General features: G+C 53.8%; 5 protein-coding genes across 5 annotated transcripts; 2 read left to right on the forward strand and 3 right to left on the reverse strand.

Moving 5' to 3' along the window:
* Window positions 1-57: 57 nt before the first annotated feature.
* Window positions 58-1,950, forward strand: PG986_014902 (uncharacterized protein; the record flags this gene model as incomplete). Its single annotated transcript, XM_066851124.1, has 3 exons — window positions 58-456; window positions 520-1,751; window positions 1,863-1,950. The coding sequence occupies 3 exons, from the start codon at window positions 58-60 to the stop codon at window positions 1,948-1,950; spliced, it is 1,719 nt and encodes a 572-aa protein (XP_066693362.1).
* A 760-nt stretch (window positions 1,951-2,710) lies between these two features.
* PG986_014903 (EAP30/Vps36 family protein) lies at window positions 2,711-3,484 on the reverse strand (the record flags this gene model as incomplete). The annotated part of the gene is made up of 1 exon (XM_066851125.1): window positions 2,711-3,484. One exon carries the CDS (start codon window positions 3,482-3,484, stop codon window positions 2,711-2,713), a length of 774 nt encoding a protein of 257 aa, XP_066693363.1.
* Window positions 3,485-4,028: 544 nt separating this feature from the next.
* PG986_014904 (40S ribosomal protein uS9) lies at window positions 4,029-5,122 on the forward strand. Its single transcript, XM_066851126.1, has 4 exons — window positions 4,029-4,287; window positions 4,571-4,622; window positions 4,684-4,763; window positions 4,899-5,122. Exons 1-4 carry the CDS (start codon window positions 4,232-4,234, stop codon window positions 5,107-5,109), a joined length of 399 nt encoding a protein of 132 aa, XP_066693364.1. The 5' UTR covers window positions 4,029-4,231; the 3' UTR covers window positions 5,110-5,122.
* A 1,662-nt stretch (window positions 5,123-6,784) lies between these two features.
* PG986_014905 (AAR2 protein) lies at window positions 6,785-8,479 on the reverse strand (the record flags this gene model as incomplete). Its single annotated transcript, XM_066851127.1, has 1 exon — window positions 6,785-8,479. One exon carries the CDS (start codon window positions 8,477-8,479, stop codon window positions 6,785-6,787), a length of 1,695 nt encoding a protein of 564 aa, XP_066693365.1.
* Window positions 8,480-13,172: 4,693 nt separating this feature from the next.
* PG986_014906 (C2H2 finger domain transcription factor CON7) lies at window positions 13,173-14,945 on the reverse strand (the record flags this gene model as incomplete). Its single annotated transcript, XM_066851128.1, has 3 exons — window positions 13,173-13,522; window positions 13,790-13,985; window positions 14,214-14,945. The coding sequence occupies 3 exons, from the start codon at window positions 14,943-14,945 to the stop codon at window positions 13,173-13,175; spliced, it is 1,278 nt and encodes a 425-aa protein (XP_066693366.1).
* Between the last annotated feature and the right edge of the window lie 7,362 nt (window positions 14,946-22,307).

Here is a 22,307-nt window from a genome sequence, read left to right on the forward strand (position 1 = left end):
TCGGTTCCCTTTCACCATCGCCACCTCTTGCACCTCCCGCTGTATCTTTAGCCAACCATGTTGTTCCAACGGGCCAGCTGGGTCACGAGCAGTCTCCTCGGCCTCCTCCTGGGCGTGGCCGGTGTAAGCCCTGCTACCGCCGCCGAGCTGAAGGGCCATGTCCAGAGTCTACTAGACGAGTCCATGGACTTCATGGACAAGATCTATGACCGCGATGCCGGATACCTGTACTACTTCTACTACCCGCTGGCGGCGGGCCAGCACGAGACCCGGTCGTCGATGTGGTACGCAACGGGGCTCCTACAGCGCAACCGGGGCGACGACGTCGACCAGGCCGTCCGGATCATCAGGAACATCATCGGCGACCAGGAGAAGAACGAGACCCTGCAGTGGTTCGGCGACTACACCGTCTATCCGGAGCAGCCGACGGTTGGGCACGGCGACTACAAGCCAGTGGTAAGATATTCACTCTTCCCGTTTCTAAGCTCCTTTTCAAATGGCTTACATGTTTCCGCGTAGATCTATAACTCTTGGGACCCCAACTGGCGAGGCTTCATCGGCACCAACCTCATCGTCATTTACGAGGAGTTTGGCGCGATCCTCCCCGGAGACGTGAAGCAGCTGATCCTGGACAGTCTGTACAACGCCACCATTGGCGACAGCTACCGCGTCGGCGGCGTGGACGACGACAACCTGTACCCCTCGTACAGCAACCCCGCCATCATGCGCGCCATCGCGTCCGGGTGGACAGGCCGCAAGTGCAACGACGCCAACATGACGGCGGCGGGCGAGATGTACGCGCGCGAAGTCTTGGATCTGTTCGACCAGAACGGCGGCACGCTGTCCGAGTTCAACAGCGGGACGTACATGGGCGTATCACTCTACGGCCTGACGCTCTGGGCCAAGTACATGCCCGCGGCAGAAGACTCGGTCATGGGCGCCCACGGCGCGCGCATGATCCGGCAGATCTGGCAGACGGCGGGCCAGATGTACAACGCGAACCTCGGGAACCTGGCCGGGCCCTGGGACCGCGCCTACGGGTACGACATGAACAAGTACGTCGCCATCTTCTCGCTGTACATCTGGACGCTGGTGGGGAAAGAGAACGCGCCCGGCCTACAGACAACTGGTCAGACATGGTCCATGGCGCACGCCGACGACTTCGAGTACGCGCCGCTCATCGCCGTGCTGGCCCCCTTCCACGACGCCCTCGTGCCCGACGATGTCATGGCGCGCCTGTCTGCCTTCCCATCTTCATCAGGGGGTGACGAGGAGGAGCATCATATGTACACGACCTCGGCCTTCTCGCCGCCGCACGACCTGGTTCCACGCAACATAACCACCTGGCTCTCGCCCAACCTGACCATCGGCGCCGAGTCGTTCCGGGAGAACATCGTGGGCGGGCCGCGCGAGGACTCGTCACAGTGGAACCCGGCCGTGGTACAGTGGGCGCATCCATCCTCCTCGGCCACCAAGAAGAGGTCCGTGGGCTATCTCACGCTGTACCCGACCGAGCCCGCGCTCGACGCCGAGGTGGCTCCCGGCACCCTAAATCTGACATATCCGGATGGCAACGCGACCAGCAGCTTCACCTTCCTCGTCAGCGCGAACCCGCTGGGCAGTTTCAAGCGCGACCTTGCCAATCTCGAGAAGGATCTCGACGGCGTCAAGATCGAGGTCTCGGGATCCGTGGATCCTGTGCCCATCGTAACCTTCTGTGGCTTGGTCGGTGGAAGCTGCAAGCCTATCCAGTAAGTTATTCCTGGCCCCTTTTCTTTCCCTTCATTTCACATACTCATGATATTTCACCACGAGCTCGCACCCGTGGGACTGTGAATATACTGACATGGAAAACCCGATAGCGGATTCGAATTTTGGAATTTCACTTACGCGATGCCCGCCAACAGCACCGCGGTGCCCAACGTTAACTTGGTTATCGAGACCAAGTAGAAATCGCAGAGTCCATACCAAGTATTGAGTACACAGATCTAGATATATTTGCCTCATGGCCTGAGCAATAAGCCAATGCATCTAAAACTCGTCACTTGAATCACATACAGAGTAAGTTTTGCTGTATGTGACCGTGATTCAAATATGACCTGATTGTCTCCCCAGCTGCGACCAACGGAAGACAAACTATTTCCCTTGAGATTCATGTCGTTGGGGCCATCGCCTCTGACCGTATTGTCCGTTGGTTTCTCGACCACATAATATAGCGACGATACTATCCAAGGCCCATTTCCAGACACGAGGGTATGGGCTATTATGCCCAACACTGGCAACCTATCCCTCATCGTTCCTGTGCAAATGAATGGCGAGTTACGAATGGTAGGGGTATTTCTCCATGACAGGTGATAATATCATGTTTTGTCTCTCGAGATCTTTGCGCCATTGAGCCCGACATCCACGGGAAATTAGCTGATACGGGTCGATTTGGCTAGCTGCAACATACGCCAAAGCCATCGAGTACAATCTAAACTGTATCGTCGAGGTCGTACGTAAAATCCTGGCTTGCGGCGTTTCTGTCGTTGAAGTGCGTCCGCAACGCCCGCTGTTTCTCCGGGGCCACTATGGCCATGCCCTTTTTGAACGGCTGAGAGACTAGTTTGGCCGGCATGGTCGGTATGTATGCGTGAATGGTGACACTGATGGCCGAGTACCGGATGATGAATGGGTAATGGGTTTTGTCTAACTTGGGCTGGTGACGCCTTTACCCAGTGCCAGCACCCTCAGCAGACATCATGAATCCAGGGCTCCAGTACTCCCACTCCTCGGCCTGTTTATCAACCCACAACATACCCTCTCCCAGTAGATCTTCGATCACCGTTTGTGAGCGAGGTCTAGTCCATCGTAGGTTCACTATGAGCATCGACACACTCACATAGCCTAGAACCTGGACCGCCTCCAACACGGCGCTTTGGTCGGTACTGAGTTCCTTGGGCACGGAGCGAATATATGGCTTGTTGCCGACTTTGACAACCGAGAAGCTGGAGCCGAGAGGTTTGAGCGTGCCGACGGCCCTCAAGACATCATCCTCGGTGACTTCAGGGGCGCCTTCCATGCGGCCACGCATGACGCGTTCCCTCAGCTCCTTGACGCCGATCAAGCCACCATTCTCCCCCCTGGTCGCACCGCAGACTTCGACGACGCGGACGGCGAGCTCGAAGTAGAAGTCGTTCACGCTCCTGCCGAGCAGCTGCGCCCACACGCTGCTGCTTCCGGCGCCCGCAGAGCTGGACGATGCCAGTGGATCGACACCGATGGCAGAGCACATGCGGGCGAACTGAGCGCGAAACGACGGGTTGGATCGAATATCCTTGGCATGAGTCTGCGCGAACTGCTGCAGGAGCGACTTGAAAACGGAAAGCTGCGTCTCTAAAGCCTGGGCGTTGGTGTTGCGGAGACTATTGCCATGGGATGCAAACTGGGCCGAGGTCAGGCGACTGCGGTCAAAGGCCGCTAGACCTACACCTTTGCGCGACATCTCAACTGGGTGACCGAACTGAGTGACCGAATGCTACAGTCAGTCGTTCAAGGGACCTTATTAAGAGGACTGCGGAGGTGGGTTGCAAAGTGAAAACTTCGAGAACACAGGCAGATATGTAGATAGTGACTTATGTATCTGCAGCAAATCTGCCCAGTAATAAGTGAGTGCCTTGCTTGAGTGTTTGATGCGCCAAGTCGTTCCAATCTGGTTTGCATGCAGCACTCGTCGCATGCCGAATTCCCTTGAGATTGCAATATGCGCGCTGTTATTGCTGTAAGTAAGACGAGGTCAACTGCAAATAATGACTTTACTTTATGGATGAAGCATCTCAAGCCTGAGGTAAAGGGAGGTTGATGATATGCCTGGCTCCTGGGTGGACAGATGGGAGGTGCACCTGTAACCTTAGGCTGTACCCCACGAACGACGACCTGAAAGTGGGTAAGGCAGATAGCCTCCGGGACCCAAGGACCAAGGACCTTGGCAACTTGGCCCCCACTCGACCGGACCCTTCTTATCTAATCGGTTTCTCTCAGCCACAAACTCTTGACCCTCACGCTGTGGCACAGCCGGCTGCCAAGTCTTTCTAGCCTTAGGGCACACGAAAAAAAATCCCAGTCTCGTAACTTCGCCCGCTCTCAAGCTTAACTTGCCGAAAATCGAGACCGCTCACGCCCACGCCTATACCCGCTGCGAATCCCTTCATTTCTCGATCGACATTCCACAGCACCACATCAATCCGCAATCATGTCGACCTCCCAGAGCGTTCAGTGCTTCGGCAAGAAGAAGACCGCGACCGCAGTGTTGGTCCTCCCGTCCCCAAGTCCGTGAATGCATTCAAGCTAACCCACAACTTTTCAGTGCCCACTGCAAGGTTAGTGATTAAAATCCCAACGTCCTCAGAGTCCGAGTCGAGCTGGCGAGCGACCATACCCCGTGATCGAGAGCGTCAAAATTATCCTGTGTCGAAAATTCGCGACTTGTGTGGGATCGATTTGGACTGAGAGAGGGACGAAAATTGGCCAATGTGGATTGCACCGAAATGCTGACAAAATCTGCGAATAGTCCGGCGCTGGCCTGATCAAGGTCAACGGCAAGCCCCCTCAGCCTGGTCCAGCCTGAGGTCCTCCGCTTCAAGGTAAGCTGTCATTTCGGTGCCAATGTTGGCTGTGGTCGCGTGTTAACACAAAATTCTCCAGGTCTACGAGCCTCTCCTGATCCTCGGCCTTGACAAGTTCGCCAACGTCGATATCCGCGTCCGCGTTTCCGGTGGTGGCCAGTAAGTGCACCTGCTAGCTCTTTACTTCTTCAATGGGCGGTCCAGCATCGCGCGAATCGCATTGGCTTGGCGCCTGGTGCTACGGCCTGCGATTATGTGGAATCGTCAAAAAGCACAAAACTAACTCTGGCACAGCACTTCTCAGGTCTACGCCGTCCGCCAGGCTATCGCCAAGGCCATCGTCAGCTACTACCAGAAGTACGTTGATGAGCACAGCAAGAACGCCCTTAAGTCTGCTCTCGTCCAGTTCGACCGTACCCTCCTCGTTGCCGACAACCGTCGCATGGAGCCCAAGAAGTTCGGCGGTCCCGGTGCCCGCGCCCGTTACCAGAAGTCTTACCGTTAAACGCTTTTCTGGGTTTGGCGGTTTTGGTGCTGGGGATGCTGTGTGGGGATGGTTGGCTCGCCACCTGGCCAAGTTGGTCCCCCTAAAGGATGGGGGCCGGCTTTGCCGGTCGGTGATTGTGACGAAGGCACGCACGAATGGCATCTTATTGGCTTTTTAGCAGGAATCGGCACGGATATATCGGTTCTGATGGAGTCACAAAAGAGGATCCTTTCACGGGAGGGTACAAACAAGCCCTCTCAATCATCAATGCATTTTCACGGCAGCTATTTCTTCCTGCCTGGGTTGAAAGGGACTAGGCGAATGAAAGAAATTTCGATCACTGGATGCTTTCTCCTGAAACGTGCATGCTCTAGTTGACGGGACTGATGCAGGACCAAATGGCGGCCTCGCTCTGCTTGATAAGAGCTTTGCGGCTTTGACTAAACTGGTCTATGGCTGTTCCCCAAGATGAATCTACAATGCCAGGATCGGTGGGTACAATGGCTTTGGATAGCCTACCCCTTAAGGACACGAATGGATGCCGATTTTGATCAATGTCCGAGGGATATTTGCTTCCATCTTCGTGACTATTCCGCAGGAGCCTCCTAAACGAAAACCCCGAAAGCACCTGTCCCTCAAGGAGGGAGATGGAGATGCTGACGCATTCTCAATCTAGTATGCTGTCAATTTCTATGCCCGTCATGTTTTTAACTGCCTCTTATACTCTCCTTTCCTGGTATATATTATATACGCCTACGATGATGTCACTCCCACCTTGTAGAATTTGGCATCTGGCCTATGGGATGTTTTGATCTGGAACTGCAGGAGACAGTAACCGACTGTTTGCGCCACTATCTGCTTAGTTCCTGGGGCCCTTCAACATATACATAATCGGGGAGTGTGCCAAGTGAAACAGTTGTCCTCCTGGATAAGCTTCTCATACGCAACATATGGATGGCGATACATGCATGGGAGACGCCTTGCCCATCTGGAGGATAGATAAGAGGCTATAGTACGAAGTAGTTCCCTTCAAGCTCCTTACCACCAAACAAGCCCCCCCATACTCCGTTATCAACACTACACTACCACCCAGGGCACCACCGCGATGAGAAAAAGTTACTTGGTTCCTACAGAAAAGCATTTCGAGCGGGCAAGTCGTTTGGCAGTCGATCTTGGCAAAGGGGGAAGGATGGAATGGTCGGTGCCCACGACAGCAAGGCCTTCCATCCTACACAACCTCATGTAACAAGGCCGGAAATGCGAGGCAACATCGGACTGGACCCTGGCGAATTATAATGCTCAAACGCACCCCCATCTGTAAGCAAGACCTCCAACATAGGTAGCTTGCACAAAGCGGGATGCCTCCATACGACCCTACCCATGAAATATGCGAACTACCCCTATTTGGCCTCAACTCGGGGTAACTCGTACATCGTAGTTTGTATGTGCTTTCAGGGTCCCGGGTTTGGTTTCGATGGCTACTCTAGTCAGAGGTGCTGAACCTGACCCTTACTCATAGAAGTGTTCCTGCCCCCAGATATAGTCAAATCGATGCCAGGTTACCAGTGAAGAACCTGTGCTACCCAACGCCACGCTCTCAAGAAGCAGAAGCAGATTTCCCAGTCATGATTTCCAAAAGCAGAACTTCCTTGCCATTCACCCTCACCTTATCCTCTCGTATTAATCCACCGTTTCATGCCCTAGCCAGCATTATCCTTAATTTCCACTGCTCCTCCCCTCTAAACCGAAACGAAATCCCGCGGCCGCCCACTCTCATCCACCTCAACCACAACCGCCGCAAAATCCCCCTCTCGTCCTCATCCTCAAAATCCGACAGCTCCGCCTGCACCACCTCGCCATCCTCAAGCATAACGGTCCCGCTGCGGAGGTACTCCCCCCGCAAGTCCCAGTCCCAAGTCCAAAGAAAGCCCTCCAGCGACGCGAACGCGGCGCCGACGGCCTGCTGGGCCGACGTGCAGCCGTCCCCGAGCGCCAGCAGCTGCTCGTTGAGCCGCGACTTGTAGACCGTAAGCGCCTTCTGGAGCTTCTTCGCGCCGCCGCTGCCGCCGCCGCTCCCCGCGTTGGGCGCCGTGTCCAGGATCGAGCCCTCGAGGTTCCGGTCGTTGTACACGAGCTGCGCGTGCACCGTCTGGATCAGGTCGCGCGCCAGCTGGGGCTCCTCGACCGCGAGCCGGTACGCCCGGAAGATGACGCGCGTCGTGTAGTGCCACCATTGCTCCAGGCAGGCGTAGTTGCCCAAGTGCATGCCGGTGAGGAAGGCGAACTGGAGCTCGCCGACCAAGTCGTTGAGGCTTCCTGCGCCTTGGCCATCGGAGGATGACTTTCGGAGTTCGGAGACGATCCAACTGGTGGGGTCGAGAGCCTGCTGCGTGCGCTCTGCGCCCTCGGCCTTGGTGTCGAACAAGAGGTCCTCCATGCCAAAGGTAAAGGTAAGCTGCGAAGTCGTGTTCGCGTAGAGCCGAGCCTCCTCCACCGTGCTTGTCCCCCCTGCGACGCGGTCGGACGTGTTCGCCGGCCATGTCTCCTTTATTTCGCCGCCGGTAAGTCGGTCGAGGAGTGCTGGCGTGATGGCAAACGTCAGCTGGTACCACATAGTGGTTTTATCCACAAAGGCAGGCGCTTCCGCGCCGCTACCGGCTTGGCTCGATGATGTTGGTCGCGGCACAGCCGAGTTTGCGCCTTTGAACTGATAGGGCACAAGGTTTCCGAGCCCCTCTTCTAGCCGTTCCTTCTGGAAGCGCTCCTCGGCATGGCTGGCGGGATCGTTGAGGACCTCGTTGAATTTGTCCCATTGCTTCACGTAGACTCGCCCGGGGCTCTGGGGATCCTTTTCCGGAGTGAAGATCCAGTAGGCGCTTCGCGAAGAGGTAGTCTCTGACGGAGCGATCCAAACCAGATGGGCGCCGGCGGGGATGTCCCGGAACCCCAAGAAGTGCTCGGTTGCGGCAAACGAAATGGTGTCGCAACCCACAGCAAACCCTGTGGGCAGGTCGTCCAAGATGAGTACATCGCCACTCCGCAGAAGCTCTAGAACCGGCGCGGAGGCCTGCGGAGGCACCGGCGAGCGGTCCGGGACGGTAAGAGGGGTCGTCATATCTCTGTCCGGTCCTAAGTCCTTCTCCTCGTCTTGCGGGTCGTTGAGATGCAGCGTACCCAACGGGAAGGCACCGGTGACGGGGACGGAATCGACAGACTTCACGGAGGCTGGGCTGGGCCGTTCCAGGCCAAGGCGGAGATGCGACGTAGAAGAAGACACGTCAATGTAGGAAGGCGGGTCTCGTGGATTCTCGCGAGAAGAGGCAGCGGGCGGCGAGGAAATCGTTTCGGCCGTTGTCGTCGAAGGTGTTGAGTGAACGTGTGGGGCCATGGTTGGGGTCGTTTTTCCCACTAACGACTAGTGCCCGCGATGATACGCTTGGAACCAAGTGACGACGACGGTGATATCTATCCCCTTTGCGCCTTGAATGATTGGTGTATAAAATTAATAGCGATAATTGATTGACGGAGAACTGGTTATTTTAGTAAGGTTAAGAATGTCACAAGAAGTGAGTGGTATTGTCACTGACGACGCAATCTTGCCAGCGAGGACGAGGGGTTTGTAGAAAAGCCACAGGTGCTGGAAAGGAAACTGATGCCGGGAGTTACCTAAGGGAGGAAAGGGGGGAAAGAATATAGAAGACAGAAAAGATGGCAAACAAAACTGTGGATGAGTGACACAAGCAATGTCTTTCAATTTGCGTCCAAGTCAAGGGCCCGTTCTCCTGAATGTGGCGAGACAGAGGTAGGTGTCGTTGGCTGGCTTGGGCTGCAAACAGAGACCCTACGTCATGGCACGCTGCTGCTGCTTCAGTCAGTGCCATCGATCATCGCGAGAACCCAGGCGCGCTGGGCATCCTCCATCGGGCTGGCCGTGCTGCTGTTGCTGCATATGTGACATGTTCGAAACGGTGAAGCATCTAAAACGGTCGTCCATCAATTGCGCAAACAATCACCCTCGTTGGCCAGTAGAAAGAAAGCGTGTCTTTGTTGATTTCCGGCGAAGCAGGTAAGCAGGTAAGAGGAAAAGGGAGGGAGGCAGACGCAAGCCTTCTGCTGCAAGAGCGTTGCAGCAGCGACATAAGCTTGCATACGAGGCGAAAGTCAATTCCCCCTTCAACGCTCCAGGGCCGGACGTGCGGGACGTCCAAAAAGTCCAGTAGGAAAATATGCACTGGTTCGCAGCCACAAGGAAAATCTTCTTCTTGTCAATTTGAAATTGACGGGATCTGGGTAAAAAGCCTTCTTAGCGAGTACATCTAGGTGTAGTACGACCAAGGTAGAAAATACTTCGCTTGTGTCAATCAGCCACCGGACGCAGGGAGGAAGTGAGAGGTTGTCAAGAACGAAGCTCATAGAGAGCGGGCCGAAGCGTGCCTGTGCAGCAAGCGGGACGTAACCTCCATTCTCATTTGTGAGGCCTGGGGTTCTGCGCAAGATCTCTCTCTCTCTCTATATCGATACTTACATACCTAACCTCCAGCCAAGGCTGCTACGCCAGGGGCTAATTAGATGGTATGCCGTGTATGTAGCAGGCTACCTACCTACTCGGCAGGCAAGAGAGAAAAAGGCCTGGTTAGTCTGCAGTCCCGAATTGATCTGCAGCAAGGTAGCAATGGGAGCAAGACAGTGCCAGCGCGTTGCAGCAGGAGAAGGAGGTACTTCTGGCCTTACCTTACCAACCGTGGGCTAGTCGGGTTCAAACTCAGGTTAGTTTGCGCAGCCTTGGTTCACTCTGTGCATAAACGAAGGGCAGTAAGTAGTAATGGGTGCAGGAAACGGACATGGTTCTTTCCCCCCCTACGAGATCCTCTTTTCCTTTGGGCTTACCGGGTTGGAGCGAAACAGGCTGTCGGATTGCTAGAATCCATGCAGAAGGCTTCTAGATGCCTTCGAGAGGAAGGTGCATCTCTGCTAAGCTTTCCCGCCTTGCTCCTCCCCTCAGCCCCTGAATGCAACAGCAATGCATCACTGTTATATCGTGCACACAAAACGTAGGCGCATTCAAAGAAACATTAATACCCACATGAAACAGGCAGAACAGGAAATCTGTCGACGTGCGATTGGACGAGTTGGCGGGTTTCCCTTGCGTGTATAGCACCAAGCGTCCGTCTCCCCGTGGCGCAAAAACGGAGCGGGCTCCGGCGACACAGACCTGGGCCAAAAACTAAGGCGCCCTATGCGAAAAACCTTATGTAGCAACCTAGAACAAACAACCAGAGAAGCAGGACGGACGGACGGGACGGGACGCAGTTTGAGATTCGCGAGCGATGGGAATTAGAAAGGCTACTCAAATATGGAATGAATGGGCCGGGGTAGGTTAGCTGTTCGCCTTAGCTCTTCGTCTCAGCCGGGACGTGTTAGTGTCGTCCTGCCGTTCTTGTTCGTCTCACGAACTACCAAAACCACCACCACCATGCACGCCGCGCCACTCACTATGTATCTTACCCTTACCCAAGTGCATACATAGTTCTGCTGAAGTTTCGACACGCAACAAAAGCAGCCTGCCATCCAGTCTCTTGGGAATGACGGCGTCGCCGCAAACACCTCTCGCCAACCTAGAAGAATTGCCTACTTTAGGATGGCGTGTATGTCAGCTTGTCAAGTTCGACGCAAGGCATGGGGGTCGCATGGGCATTGGCACGGCATGGGTGAGGGGTGGTTTGTCTTTGCGGGCGGGTGGTATTGAGTCGTATATGTGTGTGTGTGGGTTGCATGGGCGGTCGCAGCAACGGCCGCCTTAGCTTCGGTTATGTGTGTTTTAGGTGGTCCGGATGGAAGCGAGCACTAAAACAACGACGACGAACCATTTATTTTTTCATTCTTGGGTAGGCATCCTACTATGAGGCGATCATTACATATAGCGTTTAAAATTCAGAATCACCCGACTCGAGTCCCTAGGTCCCAAGTCCCAAGCCCCCAAGTCTCCCCCAGCCAGCCCACTCCAGCTAAAAGTCAAACCCTGGTGGTGATCCCTTTAGTTTGGGGCGCGTAGTCCGATTCTTAAACAGAGGGACTGGACGGACGGACACCTGCCACTATGTTAACCGTTCGACCTAGGTTAGCTACAGGTGCCCCCCTTTTCCTCCATCTGCTCAGCTCCTTCGCTCCTCTTTCTAACCCCGCCGCGCCCGCCAGCCCATTGAGCGGACGGGTCCATCTAAACGGATCAATTGACTCGCGTAATTCAAGAGGATCCCTCACTACGTAGATATACCCAACTAATGACGCATTTTCGGAGCAGAGGGGAAAAGGTTGCAACATATCCTTCACTCCCACTTATTGCCACCCACGAACCTCCGCAGGTATGCGTCCGTCGTCGGAGCAGAAAATCCTCACTCAGTCCACAGGGTAAAGAGAGAGAGAGAGGGGGGGGGACTGGCACGGCCGGAGGAGCGTGACAACTGCATTACAGCCTGCGTGCCCACCCGCTGACGTTTGAAGATAGCCATCTTTACACGGTCAGCGGTCCCTCTCTATCGTCAGTAATTCAAATTCACACACAACCGCTTTTTCGCAATAGCCATACGGCATTCCGGTCCCAGGACACCGGCCCCGTCCGTAGCTATCGTTCGCGCTCGCACGCGGCCCCTAAATGCGTCAATAGTTGGCAGCAGATAAGCTGGTCGCTAACGACGCAAGTCTTGCATTGCCCACGTGCGTGTTTACAGGTCCCTTTCTCCCAAGCCATATAGCGCGCACGCAGGTGTGGTTACACGGCATTCGTGCCATCGCTCGCCTCTCTCTTACTTGCTTCGTTAGCTTCCCCCAACTTCGCTAGCAGGCAGATTACAGGACACCCCCTGTAGACTGCAGTGTGTACCGCCGTCACTACACACTACACCATGTCCTTGGTCGGCTAAGTACACGTAGCTCTCTATGTCTTACATCTCGTGGCGTCCGTAGCACAAAAGAAGCCCATGGGGTCCAGAGTGCTGGCTAAGATTTCCATGGTTGAAAAAGCTTGGTGCAGTAGACTATCATGCTGTCGGGTCTCATTCATTCATACTACGCTAAGCAGTAGGTAGTAGCTTAACAAACAATGAGCGAGAAAATGTATTCCGAAATGCCCACCGTCCTCATCACTGCGCAGGAGAAAAGTATATATGCTTGCTCAAGAATATGTATTGCCTATCTCGTGCTGTCTGAACTGCCAAAACCAACAAAGCCCCCTGACGTGTGTATATGTGCATTGGGCCAAAGACGCCTCTTCATCATTTTTAAATTGGGTACGTCGCAAATGCATCAGAGCAGAGTCGTCTGTCGCCCCCTAAAAAAACAAAAAAGACATCTCGCGTATGTACGTGTAAAAGTATGTAGACAACGAAGCCGAGGCATTTGCATGCCATTCAACAGCATTGCAAAAGACTTACCTACCTCATCGTCGAGGCCTTCATCCCAACCTGAAGCTTCCATCTTGCCTACCAGTCCCGACCGTTGCTCAGATCCCCGATCCGAACAAACAGCCTGATAGGGTCAATCCCCCCATGCCAAGGACGACACGAAACGTCGAACCAGATTTATACAGCCCTCCTTCCCATACCGAATGCAAAATGCACAAAAAGGAAACATATGATCGTAACGGCCGTCAAGTCCAGATGCGTGTACGTCGCGTCGCAAACTCCATGGGCGTGAAAAAAATGAGGGTATCGACTGTCCCTACCACGTCAACCTCGTTCTGCCATGTCCGGGCCGCGAAAGAGTCCCACATGGAAGATGCAAAGTTGTCCGTGTTTGGGTAATTAAGTATGGTACAACCGAGGGAAAAGTGTAGGCTCCTTGCGGAGAATCGTCCAGTCTTGCCGTTCAGCCTTGTCATCCATCTCGTGTTTTTTTTTCTGTTTTCCGATTCGAAAGTCTCTTTATATTTTGTGTCGTATGTTCCCTAATCGTGTTCCGTAGGTGGGCTTGACAGACCCTCGAGAAATTCAAGAGATTGTCAAGCCAGATTCACGTTTCAGATTGGCCGCTATCTGCCGCTCGCCGTTAGCATCCCCTGAACAAACCGATTCCAGAATGCAACTTTACGGACGTTGACTGTACATCTGCGGGTTTGGAGGTGCATAGGGCGATGCGGGCTGCTGCTGATAGTTAGGGTATGCGATGTTGGTCGGGCTGTACTCCGGGACGTTGGTGACTCCAGCCGACGGAGGCGCAGGGTACTGAGGCGTATAACCAATCGGTGGAAGGTGAACCGATCGACCGGCTGAGTAGGGCTGAGGCGGTTGGGTGCCATCTGCACCCTCTGCTGCACCGTTCTGCACCTGGGCTGAGGAGTGTGATTGTCTCTGGCGCTCAGCTTCCTCGGCAGCCTTGCGTTGCTGTTCCTCGTCCTTCTTACGTTGCTTCCATTCCTTTCGGATCTCTTTGAATTCTAGATGGTTGAAGAATTATGTCAGCATACGAGCCATCAATCCCGAGAGTCTGGTTGAAACCCTTGTCTGGGGTGTCGAGCTAGCCCTCCTAAGTTGGTGCGAGTCCGGCTCATGCCTAAAGCAACCGGCTACCAAAACCCCATGGCAGCCAAACTTAGGGGCGCGTGCGGGTCCTCGAAAGTGTGCACCAGAATGGCATCCGTGTCTCACAAACGAGAGCACCGCGTTCCCAACAAATAATTTCGATGAAAGAGAAAAGAGCTTACCTTCCGGCGTCCTTTTTTGTCCGTGGCTCTGCATCGTAACGTGTGCGTTCAAATGGTTCAGGGTACCGTAGGCCTTTTCGCAACCATTCCAACCGCACTTGTACATGCGCTCGATTTCTTCGTATCGCCTCCTCGGTCTTTTGTGTTGCTGTGCTCCGGGAATCGGCACAAAAGAGTAAACCTGGTGCGTACCATACTGTGTCAATTACCAACATCAGTTATTTTATGACGAGAAGAGGAGAGAAAACAAGATCTACGCGCAACATGTGGCCTCCAGGGTCCGATGATTGGTGAACTCCACGAAACGACGGATCCAAAGAACATACAGGGTCGCGACTTGACCCCAGCCGTGTCCAGTGAAGCGTCTCGCTGTGGAACCCACGCCTTGTCGTCCGAAAGAAGGAGAAACGCAACAAAAACCTACCTGAGCTGGCCTGCCGGGTGGCGCCGCAGATGTCGGAGTAAAGACTGATTGGGGCTGCCCCATGTGCCCTCCGGGATGACCATAGTTCCCCCAGTCGGGGCGTGGTTGGTTATACATACTACCCTGAGCATAGCCATGCGACATGTCCCCCGGAGGGGGCGCACCGTATGGCGAGTACTGTTGGTGAGGGTACGTTGGGCTGGGTGCCGTTATGTTGGGATCTATGGGTAATTCGTTGTCAGATTTGACTTGCTGGGACTGATGGTTGCGTCCATCTGGCAAAGGCATGGACGGACTTGTTGGTGTTTGCGCCATACCTCCGCTGCTGCCACTATGGTTGCTTGCGGGATGGTATGTACGCTGAATGTGTTCGGGGAACGAACTTGACCGCGCTGACTGCGGGAAGACACCACCACCGTACTCTGACGACGTCGGCGTAGCTGACGTCGAGTAGTTGGCTGAGCGTGCTTCCTGCGCGCTCGGGTATGCTGCAGCAGATGCGTGATCTGCAGAGGAGACTTCAGACTGAGTGTCGCCGAAGTTGCTGGGATAGGGCGAAGGCAAACCTGTCTGCGAGTATTCGGCACTCCGTTCCATAGAGCTGTTGGTCGACGAGAGAGGGAGCGTATTGGAAGGCGCTTCTGGGCTCACGCTTCCAACGGCGGACGTACGTGGCAGCGGTGCGTGAGGCTCGACGAACGCGTGCTGAGATCGTGCGTGGTTCGCGAACATACTACAGCAGAGAACGAACGATGGAACAGTAAGATGGCCGGAGAGCTCTAGTTCTCGAGCCTGGTCCTACTTGAGGGATAACGGTGTCTCGGATGGTGTGATGTGGTGCCGGGCTACTGTTCTGACAAGTGATGAAGAAAGGCAGAGGGTAGTACCGAAGAAGCAAGACGCGGCTGCGTTGGTGTATATGTCCAAGTGATGGCGGCCAGTGACGGAAGGATAGCGTGCGCTTCCGGTCTTTTCCTGAGCTCCAGGGCCTGGATGGATGAAATAGTCCTTAAGCTTGGAGATCCACTAAGCTACAGGCCTGAACAAAGCACCAGTTCGGGGTGCCTTTGGGTCGTCGAGGGAAGAGGACGCCGGTGATAGGGAGAAGGGGAGTGGATGACAATCCAGAGGCGAGTGGCTCCAGCCAGATCAGAGGTTGGTGGCAAGGATCACGGAGCTTATTTAGATCGCGGCTGCCAACTTAACCTCCAAATGATGTGCAAGTAATCTCCTTAGTCGTACAGCCTGACGAACTCCACGAAAGTGTGAAGTAGTAAGAGGGCAGCAGCAGGGCGTAGCTCAAAACTAGCGTCGTCTTGGGGTGTCCCCTCGTCTTCACTATTATATGAAGGAGGATGAGAAAGAGTGCGTGCTTTGGCGCGGCTTTTTTCCCAAGTCGACGAGGTGGGCTTAGGGGGAGGCTTGCTGCTAAAATAGTGCGGATAGAGAAGGGCCTGGCTGGCGTGCCAGGATGGTTGGGATGAGTGATGACGAGCTTGCCCTCAAACTGTTTAGTCCGAGGTCTAGCGCAGTCGACGGCCAGCAAGTACCTCGACCAAGAGCTAGCAAGTGTCGGATACCGGGTGATCAGCAAATGGTTTGCCTGGCTTAAGATCTGGGGCCCTCTTGGAATCGTTCGTCCTGGAGGAGATCCCTGGTTGTTGCACACGCAGGCTACTTGACTCTGAACTGCACTGCACACACACGCGCGCACACAGGAGGATCCACGCCTAGTTGTTGACGTGCACTAGTATGCTGTCGGCTACCAGTTCCTTTCACTTTCGGCAGCGGGCACCAGACTGAGCGTGGTTCAAGCGTGTCGACGAGTGGCAGTAGGGATGATGGCGAGGTGCGATGATGGGTTGAGGCAGGTATAGACTACGCGCCAGCGATGCTTAGCCCCCAAACAATCTACACCCAAGAGAGATAAATTCGATCTTAGGGTATTCGACTAGTATGAGGCCGTCCTTGCGCGATGCGCTATAGATTGCACGCACGCATTAAACAGCAGCAATAAACCAGCAGGGTTAGGTACAAGACAAGTATCTTTGTACCTGGGTCGTGGTAGCGGTTGGGTGTGCTGTAGAAGTAGAACTTTGCCGATGATTTTGTTCTCTTTCGATACGAAAGATTTGCGAGTGGGAGAACAAAAAGCTTGTGAAAGTTGGGTTGGAGAAGATGGGGTGTGTGTGCAAGATGGGAATCAGAAGCACACGCACACAAGGGATTCGATTGTGTGTGATTGAAGATGGGGGGCGGGTTGAATGCTGAGGCCCGGAAGTCGAGGAAAATAGAAAAAAAAGGCGGGAAAGGGCCGCCTCGGTGGGAAAGAATTTGATCTGATCAATTTGATGATGGATGACGGGAAGTGAGGGCCAGCAGCAGAGCAGAGCAGGGCAGGGGACAAGAACCAGGCGCCTCTTTTTTTTTTCTACCTTGCCTCTGTTTTCTCTTTTGCTGGACTGTCTGCTTTTGCTTGGTCTTTCTCGGGCCTGGCTGGTCGGGTCGGGTCTGGTCAGGTCGAAATTTCAATTTTACCTGAAGAGAAGCGGTATGGCAAGCAATAATTATTATCAGATACCTATTATTTGAGGGATTTGGCTAGGTAATTGGCAGGCGATTTGAGTGCGTCGGTATGTAGTGATTCCAGAGAAGGAAGTACCTTCGAATCCTGCCCATTTTCCCACTCTCGCCGGTCCATCTGGGCCGCATCGGACGCGCTCGCTCGCCATGGGCGAGAACTGCCGCTCCTTGCTGTGTGCGTGTGTAGGCAGGTACTTGAATCCTTAACGTGTCTGCTTCTATATATGCCTACCTAATCGCTACCGCGTTTTATGCCAGACGGGTGTCAATGTTTGGTCAATTGAGCCTTCTTTATTTTTGTTCGCATTCCTTTTGCTTCGTTTTTGCGTCTTGTCTTGCTTTCTCGAAGTCGGCTTGGACCGAGGGCCCTTCGAAGGAGCAGTGACATGTACATGCTTGGGATATCCGGAGAGAGGATGACGGTACTTGCCCCTTCGGGCTAGTACGCAAAGCTGTACGCGAGCTATGGTTCTTCCTGGTAGGGGTAGTGGAGATTCCGGGTCCCAAGACAGGGAATAAAAGAAACAAGTAGGGGGACAGGACAGAGAATTACATTACTGTACATACGCACAGCAGCAAGTACCGTCGACACACATTAACCACTGGCTGGGACTTGACACTGCAATAATCACTGGAAGATCAGAAGAAAAGGTGGGGAGCGAGAGGCTGAGCTCGCGAACCTGGACGCTGGGATAGCCTGGCCATAATCGTCTTCCTTGTCCACTCTGCTACACCTACCACCCAATATTGCATGGCAAGAGGTACTTGTTGTCGTCCATTGCTGCTTTCGAGGTACTGGGGTTTGCAAAAAGACGCGTCAAGCCGCTTTCTGTGGCGGGGGGGCTGGAGGCTGGATGGTTTGATACCGTAGGTACTGTAGGTACTGTAGGTACTGTCGCGATGTGTCCCTTCTCTCCCACGCAAACCTCACTTTGGCTCGTTCGTTTTTGACGTGATGAGAGTTTGGGCAAGCAATGCAGCAGAGCAAAAGCGCATCAAATCAAAGGCCGCGAGCATGTATGGATTGTTCCATGCTTATGCTGCTGCCACTGCACTGCTTGTGGTGCCGCGGTGTGGGTGGTTTGGCCAGCTCATTGCAATTCAATCTCGTGCAAATCCCTGGCTGATCTATACTTCCGTCTACATGCCCATTCCCGCCGATGGTGCTGCTGCTGGCAGGTACCGATAGTAGACAGAACCTTGGCCACATGCAGCAGACATTTGGGATGCACATCCCTGTCGGTGGCCGCTTGGCATGCCATGTCTCAAGTACTCTGCGTTGAAAGCGCACCGCATTCGCACTGTGAGGCAATGATATCTTCTCCTCAATCTAGCGTGTATGTCATGTACTTCTGGGCGTGTACCATCTGTACATGTGCCGTATGCATGCTGCTTTGCTGCTGTGTTTTGTAAAGTGGGGTTGCAGCTCGGCGAACAGCAACGCATCATGGATTGTGTATTTGCATTTGTGGATGGGTGGTGGATGTCGGGATAGTCGTATGAAGCATGTCTGTCACCTTTTTCTCGCGTTCGTCAGCTTTCTTGCTGGCATTTCGGCATCTCTCGAGATGAACTCGGCCGCTAGCGGTGGGCCCGATGATCAGATAGTATGTATTGCTTTTCAGGTGAAGAAGCCCAGAGCTCGTCATTCTTCGACGTACGCGACATCGCTTGGGGCCCTTTCGCGGTGTATACTCTATTCAGCTGAACTGGGTCTCTGGTTCTAGTCTTAAAGGAGACGTGCGAGATGCTGATTAATCATACTCAAATTCATTGTTCGTATATGTTGAGGTAATGTGCGTATGTAAGTCACGGTCGAAATGGGTCCCGGGCCAATTGGCAAGTATTCGGTGGTGCCAATGCTTCTTCAAGCTTGCTTGTCCTGTCCTATCGTGAACATGGCAGATAGGGTCTTAGATGTCGTGCAAGTGAGCGCTAGTTGCTTTCGGCAATCTACGAGTCTAAATCTCTCTTGTTGCAGATAGCTTCGAAACGAACAAAGTGCTGCTGTATGCCATTTGGGGAGGGGACTACTCGATGAATGGATGAATGGTGTGGAATGGATGGGTAGAGGTAAGGTAAGGTCGTTAGTTCGTGCGTTCCCCCTGCGCAAATGGAAATGACGCCTTCTCCACGTTTTTCGAGAAGGGCCAAGCTACGCACTATTCTATTAACCATGACAGGGGAGGGGGGCGGTTTTGGAGGGGGTGGTGTTCTCCAACAAACGCGACGATACTACGCCTACATGCTACCTGCTGTAGGTAGGGATTGGGTTATCTGACCTGCTGCAGCAGACGGGCTAAGATTGCGTACGAGCAGCGCTGGGGGCTATTGGGCAATCCTCCTGTACAAAGTAGGGATATGCGACGACGTGTTTTCTTTATTAGCATCAGGTCATTTTGATCTGCAGCATATCTGTCTCCTGAGACCCTAACCTGCTCTGCTGTCGCTTGCAACGAAGATCTCCTGCCGAAAGGGCCTCCACCGCCCGGTGCCGGATCGCGAGCTGACTCGTGCTGGCTGAATGGGCAATGCAACTCCGTGCCGGCGAGCGACGAGGCTTTCGATGCCACCTCGAATCGGGCCTCATCTCCACGGCAGGTCCTGACAGAAATTCGCTCCGGGGCAAAGGCAGGCCTGCCATTCGCTAGCCCTTCGCTGTTGAGCCTTGGTGGAGCAGGGGAGGGCCTAGACTGCCCAGCGTGTTGTGCATTCGTTAATGATTGCATAATCCAGGGTGAAATCGAAACTCTCATGTGCTCCTCCCATGCCAACAATTACTCGGCATGTGGGTGTTCCGTGTCGAGAGCACATCTTGATATCATCGTATGTGGCATTATACGGCGCGAGGGTACATGGGCAGCTGGGTCGAAAGAGATGGGGAAACAGTAAGCAATCAGATCACGAGGCTAGGGGATGCTGGTAATATGGGGGTTTTTTTTCCATCTGGGTCTGGTTGGTCTGGGTCGGTCGTTGATGGGACGTTCAAAACCCAAATTCCGATCGATGCTGTCGGTCGAGTTACGAAAGCAAGGCATACCCATGGACAAGGATCTGCACGAGTACCGCGTTTAGCTTGCGTTTTTGGTTAATCAGCAAAACCAGCAATTCAATGCCTAACACGCAATATCAATACCAAGCCAAGCCCGCGCTCGCCCTCTCTATGCCTACCTACCGTTGCAGGGAGGAGCCAGCCAAGCCAGGCAGACGCTGCATTGGACTGGACTGCAGTGCAGCGGATACTGCATATTCATGATTGCATACTGTCGGTGTGGGCGAAAGGTGCAAATGTTGAAAAAAAAAAATTGGCAAAATTTGAAAGGGGGAAAAATATTCACCTCACACCTCGCCCCCCTCGTCAGCATCGCCAGTTGATTATCAATGTGTGCATCGTCTGGATGGGCAGGCATATGTACGTATGATTCACAGTGGAGTGAGAAAACGTCGGAAGGACTGCACGGAAATGACATATTACACGCTTGCCAAACCTTAATTTGCCCTGTCCAACCTAACCTGCTAACGTCGTCTGGCCCGCGGAGCGAGCAGAGGATGTTGACTGATAATTGATTGACGATTTGAGAGGTCGAACCTCGAATATATCCGAACAAAGCAAGCAAAGGGCGCGGACAGGGGGCTGCAGCGCGTACCATCACCACCCATACAGGTTCGAGGGCGGGGGGTCGTCTTTCTCTGGGGGGTCCATCTGATACCAAGCTCTTCCCGTAATGGGAATGTTCGACCGAGCGGTGAAGGGTGCAGCGGACATTTCTCGTCCTCACCTTGCGAGTTGCGTGCGCACTTGCTGGGCACTCGCTCGTTCGCTCGCGTGGCAGTTGAGCAGGACGCTGCAGAGGAAACAGGACCATGTTACGTACGTGGGTCGCCCAAGCTGGGTTTGGTGTGGAGAAAATGATGTGCCATTGCAGTCCTGTCGAAATATCTCGCTGGCTTGGCCAAGTATCGTCGCCAAAATGCGATACTGTGTAAGGGTTCGACCATCATATTGCTACATTGGTCACATGGATGTTTGTGCGTGCGATGGGGATCGAGGGTTGAATACTACTAGGAACGGGGTCGGTGGTTGGGGGAGGAGCTCTCTGGTAGGAGCTGGAGGAGCTTCTTTCTGGAAGGAGTACGGTAAGACTAATAGCAGCCATGTATTATTGATGGAATTGTACATAAATCCGCATCGTTCATGATGGCCGTTGCGTTGCTAACACATTCTGTCGCAAGCGACAATGCTGTATGCTCTCCGTACCGTAGCGTAGCTTGCAGCCACAATTTTCTCGGAAACTTCCCGAGATGTCATGTATGCTGTAGGTGCCATGTCGGTATCATATCCCGTAGTACCGGAAGCCTTCTTTCTGCCGTTGTATCGTGACGGGCTGTCAAGGGCAGTACCTGGATAGTAGTAATATGTCGTATGCGATATGCATGGCAGCTTTACCGTTTCCCAGCACGTAGGTAGTTGGGATGATAGAACTCTCGGCCGGTTCGTAGCTTTCCTTTCGGCTGTCGCGGGAGCGAGCCCAGCGCGCGAGTCGAACTTGATCACGGAATAAACTCTGATGTCTGTGCCCCTTTGGCTTTCACGGTTTTTACGTAGCCATGCCACACAACTCAATACTACCACTACCGCTCCCAATCAAGCTTGCAGCTTGCCTCTCTGCCTCTGTGCCTCTCCTCGCGTCTTTTCGTCTGACCGAATGTGGGAATTATCGGGGCCGTTCCACCCCCATGTCCGCTTCCCAAGGGAACATCAGGAAGAGTTCAGAGGTATTTTGGTTCGTCTCTCGTGATCCCGGATATAATCAATGATTACTGTGTGCCATTTGCGTCTCAAGGAGATCACAAGATCACGAGCAATGCCCTGATGGGGGTATACTGCATCAATTCCAACCAAGGTTCTAGATTTTCCAACAGAATCCCCCAACCCTGGCCATCAAGAACAACTTGGCATCCCCATTAGCTCTGTTCGCCGAGATGCAGGCCAAAAAAAGCTGGCCAATGTTTCGCTGGGACTTCAGGCCGCGAATAAACCTGGTCCACGATGGAGCACTGCGAGGTAGCGCGGTTTTCTTTTTTTTTTTCTCCTCCTCTGGCTCTTTGCTCACATGTGGAGCCCCCGTCGGGTTAGCGGCGAGTACTTTCAGCTAGCAAGACTGTACCAATGCATAACGGCATCGAGACTGGAGCATCTCGCCGGATCCCATTCGTAACCGTGGTGGCTTTATCTCGGACGTACCGTACGCCTCTACTTGTTTCTCTTCAAGTCGATTACGTATTGTGTTTTGCCCTCGCGTTCGTAAGCTCGGCTTAAGGGCCGGGTATTCGAAGTGGTGGCTAGTTACTATGCATCAGAACCTGTACTTGCATGTGGTCTTGAGAGAAGTACTGTATTCTTGTCAATGGCAAGGTGGCAGGGGCAACTCAAGACCCCGTGAAAGCCGACCTAACCGAATGCCTTCTAGTCAACTCCCCACGCTGCGGTACTGCTGTAAGGGGTGGCAG

This window comes from Apiospora aurea, assembly GCF_038362705.1.
Source record: "Apiospora aurea strain CBS 24483 chromosome Unknown utg000010l_segment0_segment0, whole genome shotgun sequence".
NCBI classification, from domain to species: Eukaryota; Fungi; Ascomycota; class Sordariomycetes; order Amphisphaeriales; family Apiosporaceae; genus Apiospora; species Apiospora aurea.